The sequence below is a fragment of the Nanorana parkeri genome, unplaced genomic scaffold, assembly GCF_000935625.1.
Source record: "Nanorana parkeri isolate BGI_ZX_2015 unplaced genomic scaffold, ASM93562v1 scaffold12, whole genome shotgun sequence".
NCBI lineage: Eukaryota > Metazoa > Chordata > Amphibia > Anura > Dicroglossidae > Nanorana > Nanorana parkeri.
This window is the reverse complement of record NW_017306280.1, coordinates 781414-787868: the sequence shown is the minus strand read 5'-3', so window position 1 is coordinate 787868 and position 6455 is coordinate 781414. Positions and strand designations below refer to the sequence as shown.

Sequence of the window (6455 nt, the reverse complement as noted above, 5' to 3'; positions counted from 1 at the left end):
TCCTCCTTTGTCCGCGCTAGGGGGGGGGGGGGGAGAAGTGTTCTGTAATTCACAGACAAGAAGTGGGAAGGCTGATAACACTGTCTGAGCTTTTAAGCACAGGAAGTGAAAAGGACACTGGATTTCTGATAAAAAAAACAGGAATTTTCTGTACTTAGCCTGAAAAAAGAAAAACTAATAGAGCCAGCGCTGAGCTGTTATATTGACATTTTTATTCTTGGGTTTAGATATAGTTTACAGCTAACCTCTGGGGAAATTTAAAAACTACTCTCAGCACTGCAAGGGTAAATGCTTGTTTTTGCCCAGGGGAACATTAAAAAGAGCTTATTTGCCTTATGCCTTGCTCACACAGGCTTCCTCAACTCCATGCAACTGACTGATCACTCAAAGCCACTTCTCTTCAGCACTCCATCCATTAAACAATCTGGTTTCAATTTCAATTGTGTCAATGAATATGAGTAATTTAACGCAATTATGGACTGGAATATCTTTATTGTCCAAGCTGACACGGATACTGTTTATCGGCACTTGCGGCAAGTGCAGTTCACATCTGTGCTATGATACAAGTGCTTCTTAATACTGGTAAACTATGTTTCTGTAAATGCTAACATGTATACCAGCTGCTTACCCCACATCCTCCCTCGCCACGACAAGACCCTAGTACCATTCCATTTGAGAACTAGGTGAATAAAAGTTTAACTTCTCATCAAAGTCAACCATGACTACAAAATAAAGGAGGCTGCTTTAAAAGCAGGGATAATACACAGATGGAAAATAGTCAGCTGCCCAAGCTTTCATCCAATGCCGAGCTTGCCTCTGTGGGTAAAACTAGCTGTAAAATTCTACTAAAATGTAGAATAGAGATTAAGGACTATTGTGTAGATTTTCTAAATACTTCTAAGTACCTTTGTTGGACAGCATGAATAGTTGGATCTCGAAGTCCAATTTGATCAATTTGATCCTGAATATCTTCAATATGTTTGCACAGGGTTCTTTGTCTGTTGTTTAGAGCCTCCAGTGCCTCTCTCTCCTGTAAGTTCTGGAGCTCCCTCAGAACAGCTTGTTGTGCATTTTCTAGCTTGTCAAAGAACACACTAATCATTTTCTGGCATGAGGTTACTCCTCCAAAATCTGGCTCCTCTAGAGTGATGTCAGCTGACTGCAGTTTGTCATCAAGTTTTTCGGCCTCTTGACCAAGGCGGTAAATGTCCCTTTCAAGTTCCTCAAGGTTCCTCTGCTTCTGTAGCAAGGTTTCATTGTCCATAACCATGATTGTGGGTTTAGTTTCAATGGAAGCTTTAGCTGCTTTAAGAGAAGAAAGAAAATCCCCCAATGTTTTGAGGGTTGTTTCTCGTTCTTTCATGACTTGGTTTGTGGCTTGCAATTCCATTTTATATTGATTCAAAGTGGGCTCGGTGACTGATGGATCCAAACTGTCACACTGGTGGATCTCACTTTCAAAAGTATTTTGGACTTCCTGAAAGACAAAAGCAGTTCTATGTGTATTCAGGTAATTGTATAGCGTTTTTACCTGTAGTTATAGTATTTTATATATGAATTCCTATTTTATTTTACAGCCCTTTATTTACAGTGGTAATTAAAATTATTCAACCCCCCATTGCAAATCAAGATTTATTGGCAAAATTTCCAGACTGCCAAAACATATAAAAGAGAAGCAAATTAAATAGGTCAACACAACAAATGTTTCAAGTGTTTTCCCCAAATTCAACTTTTAATGACTTCTGCAGTCTCAAAAAATGATAAACCCCTTCATGGCAAGCATCTTTAGTACTTAGTAGAGCACCCTTCTGCTGTTATGACCTGTTGCAAATGAGATGCATTCCTGAGGAATCTTGACCTGTTCCTCATGGGTAATGGCCTCAGACCATGGAAACAAATGACACAAATCCAGGGAGGGTGGGATCCATTCAGAAAAGGACAGAGGTTCACTTCTGGCCAGGCCTGCTCCACCTCCCATACTCTTCTATACTGCTGCAGCTGCGACTCCTCATATGATGGTAGGACTGATGTGAAAAGATGGGCTCCTGATGTAAAAAGGGAGTTCCTGATGGGAAGGGGGATCCTTGTGTAAGAGGGGGAGACTCTGATTTAAAAGGAGGTAGCTCCAGATCTGAAAGGTGGGACTCTAATGTGAAAAAAGCTCCTAATGTGAAGGGGAGACCCCACTTCTTTGAGTTTTTGTGTGGGATCCCCCCTTAAAATCCATACCAGACCCCTTATCTCATATAAGGGCCTGGTATGAGTTTTGTAGGGAACACAGGTTATTTTGACATATTTGCATTATGTTTTTTTAAATTTTAGACTGGGGTGAATGGGGATTTTGCATACTTTTAAAAGGGTACCATGACTCAAAAAAGTTTGAGAAATCCTGAAACAGAAAAGTGTATGTAATCCATTTTTATAGCAAGATCCTTTATTAATAGAAAGGACCTCCTGTATTATAAGCACCTTCATTCAAACTGCAAATGTGCTATTTAAAGCTGAACCATAGGCTATGTATAAAAGACAACCTGATGCATTAATATACCATTAAATGTATTTCTTAACGCAAGCAGTGTTAGTTTTAACCGCTTTCAGTCCCTATACAGCAGAGATGGAGTTTGGGAGTTGACCTGTACATGGCCACGGATTGGCATGATTTCATCATTTGCCACCAATGGGCTGTTTACAATCACCTACTGGGAACCAATCAAACAGTGTGTCCATACCTTCATTTTCTGCAAAACTGAATCGATTTTAGATACTGTGAAGGTCTCCATCTTCTGTTCCATTTGATAGTCATTTAATCCTGAAGCTACATCATCATCAGATGGTAAATGTCTATTAAGTGCCCCATTCAGTGACGGAATCCCAGAATCCTGTGTGTCCAAGTTACTTAATTCTTGCAAAATAGCTTGCTTAGCGATTTCTATCTTTTCAAAGAAACCATCAATCAACTTTTGGCAGGATGTCTCTCCCCCATGTTCTGGGTCTTCTAAGTAGATCTGTGCTGGTACCAGTTGGACATCAAGCTCTTTAGCTTCCATCCTCAATTTATGAACTTTCTTCTCTAGTAGCTCAATATTCTTCTGCTTTTGTAGAATGGTGGTTCTCTCCTTGTCGCTCACAGCAGTGACAGCCTGAATAGACCACTTAGTCGTTGCCAAAGACGACAGAAATGACTCCAGGTCTTTCAGAACATCCTCTCGTTCCTTCATGGATTCACATTTTGCCTCTAGTTGCACTTTGTATTGCTGTACAGCGGACTGGAAGGCTTGTGCATCGACAGGACTGGCTGGGTCAACAACCTCTGTAGCTGATTCCAGATAGTCACATTGCTGAATCTGATCTTCTACAGAACTCTGGAACTCCTACAGAGTAATAACATGAGATTCATACATTTTAGGAAAATGAACTAAGTATATTCAAAAACTGCATATTTAAAACCAAGCTATTGGCTTTAAGCTACAACTATTTTTTTTAGTTTAGTTATGGATAGAGCGGAAAAGGGATATTACCTTGGTTGGGTTTTAAATGTTGTCCATAGTCTATATGGGGAGATTTCAATAAACTTCCTGTTCTGATGCCTGCCAAATAGACAGGAAGTGGAATAGACAGAAAATGTTTTGCTGTGGTGTGTGTGCCCACTGAAGAATTTTTCCTCTTGTTCTGTCTGCTCTGTCTGGCAGCCATCAAGTAGATAGCAAATGATGAGAAATCTCCCAAACGGGGGACACAGTCAGCAACACAAACTTACTATAGGTTCTCTATAAACTAAAAATGGCTAAATACCCAATTGAAAGGCATATATGCTTTCTCTTTTACCTGCCAAAGGAACTGTCATCTTCCTCAGTAACTTTTAAAGTGCACCTGTGCCCAGGCTATGGGCATTCATTTATCTACATATTCTTAACAAGCAGTAAAAGAGCTTTAAGACAATCTATCCTTGACCGCTTCCTTCTCAAAGATCCTCCAAGATAGCATCAATTTCTCTGGACTCCAGTACCAGTCAGTTTGCCTTGGGTTTACATTGGAGGGCTGGCAGGATGCCAAGGTTCTGGTGCAGTAGAAAGTGAATGGGAAAAAAAAAAACTAGGATTTCAACACCTCTGTTGTGAACTTTGAATATGAATTTCTAGGTCATTGGCCCAAGAGGTACTGAAGCCAGTGAATCAGCATGAAGGCCAGCCAAGTAGCAGCAGGCTTCAAGTATTATTAAAATAAATGAAAACCCATGAAAACAAATTAAAACATGCTTTACAATGCATGTTAGTTTTTCATGTGCTTTCACTGATTTCAATAGAAAATGCATGATTCCACCCAGAAAGGCTTGCAAATCCAATTCCTTACAGGTTCCAGGCTTACAAGTGTGCCACCTGCTGGTAATATTTGGTATTGCACAAATAAAGTTCACTCTCAGCACCTCTTTGTTTGCTGTTAGACTTCTGTAGGATAAGCAAGTCAAACAAACAGCTGTACCATTGTAAAAGCTGCAGGATAGGGGAAAGGAAAAAGCAACTAGAAGGCTACTTTAAGGCTCTGTTCACACCTAGGCGTATCGAATATGCGCGTTTCGTGACACGCGTTTTTACAGCGATTTGTGGTAAAAAACGCGCGGCAAACGCGTGTTTCCGAGGGCTATTTGGCTGTATCCCAGTGGAAGCGCGCAACAAAAACGCTGCAAAGAAGCTCATGCACCTTTTCAGGCGTAGGCCGTTTTGTAGCGCGTTCAGACGGGCTGAAATACAGCAAGGTGTGAACCATACCCATAGAAAACAATGGGATTTTCATGTTTGAGCGTTTTGTAGAGCGTTTTGTAGAGCGTTGAACGCGCTACAAAACGTACAGGTGTGAACCAGGCCTTAAGGTAACCCCTCTTAAGCATCACCACACAGAACTTCAAAGCTGCTGGAAGCAATGGCCACTTTGGCATGCCAACTGGAACATGTGCATACTTAGAAATGATCAAACCATATAATTAACAATTACAGAGGAAAAGGTAGACTGAATGCAAAAAAAAATGTATTTACCTGGAGAACTTGATACATTGAACCAATACCGGAGACAGTGAATTTCTCCATCTCTTGTGCTGGAGTCTGAAGGTTGGATTCACACAGAACAGACACTTCTTGCTCAATAGGCAGAAGAACATCTATTGTCATACTCAGAGATTGTATCCTGGCAAAACACAACCATGTAAAATTAAAGCATTACACAATTGTGTATATTTTGTGATAGAATATTTAGAATACAATGCTGCCAAAAAAAAACCTTCACAAAATATAGTACATTGATGACACTTCTTTCATACAATTCCCAATGTCGGCTTGATTAGAACATAGTATAAAAAGGGGGCTCTGTTGCTGCTCCAGCTCTCGGAATACAATCACTTCCTTGTAATACAAGAATAATATCTAATCTTCATATGACTGCACTGCAACCAGGAAGAGAATTTGAAGAGAATACTTCCTAACGGGAACTGGAATAAGGCGCTAGCTGACCACATAGCTCAGTGTTATTTTAAGCTTCTGGAGTGGAGACAATGTTTCTCCAAATCTGGAAATACACTGAGGGGTGGCTTCTGAGTCATTCATCTGAGTAATAAATGAGTACCGTAGTTGACATCCTTCCTGGTTAGGGGCTCTGATGGAAGCAATGCCTTTATTACCATTGAAGCTCAGCGGCCTGCAGTCAGAGATAACAGCAGTTGGGGCTCTGCTGAAAAATTGGCTGGACGACCTACAACTGTGATTTCTGTAACCGATCATCGGATATCAAGTCACAGGGGCAAGGACATTTTTTTTTAAACTACTTGTACAAGCACTAAAGCAGAGGCCCAATCTACTTGTCCCTCATGACAATCTACTTGTCACGTGACCACGCTGACCAACAATTTTGCTTGCAATTTGCAAGCAAAATTCAAAAATCGATAATGGAAGGCTAAGCTGGCCGGCAGTATGGGGTATAGATAGTACACCCGTACTAGTGGAGGGGAAGGACTGTTCACCAAAAGGCAAATATAGCGGGGGGTTGAAGGAGGCCAGATTTGAGCAGGTAATTCCATTTTCCCAAATTACTTGGTAAAGTGAACTTACCCTTTTTTTTTTTTTTATCACTTCTTTAGTAATTTTTTATTCTATTGTTTCTTACTTATTATATTGTTTCTTACTTATCACTTTTTTATATTTTTAATTTTTATTTTTTAACTGTCTGCTAAGGGAAACTGACCTGTAAATTGAAATTTCCAGTGCAGGTACTGCTGCAGGCCATATAACCTGATACTGAGAGTTTTCTTGTAATTTTTTTAATTTTGTAATAGGGATCTAGTATGGATCTTAGGGGGGGACCCCATGCAAAAGCACAAAAAAATGGGGTTACCCCTTTCACATCAGAGTCCATTAGAGTCCCCTTTCACATCACAATCCCCCCCCCTTAAAATAAAAGTTCACATTTAC

At 40.3% G+C, this 6455-nt stretch overlaps 1 protein-coding gene across 1 annotated transcript in view; it reads right to left on the bottom strand.

Annotated features, from left to right (window-relative positions):
• SYNE2 (spectrin repeat containing nuclear envelope protein 2) overlaps positions 1-6455 on the bottom strand; it is a 272106-nt gene that overhangs the window by 188438 nt on the left and 77213 nt on the right. Inside the window, exons 28-30 of the mRNA XM_018556025.1 lie at positions 5031-5178; positions 2730-3371; positions 906-1477 (exon numbers count right to left, since the gene is read on the bottom strand). Of these exons, the coding sequence (XP_018411527.1) occupies positions 906-1477; positions 2730-3371; positions 5031-5178 (1362 nt within the window). The remainder of the gene's footprint in view (positions 1-905; positions 1478-2729; positions 3372-5030; positions 5179-6455) is intronic.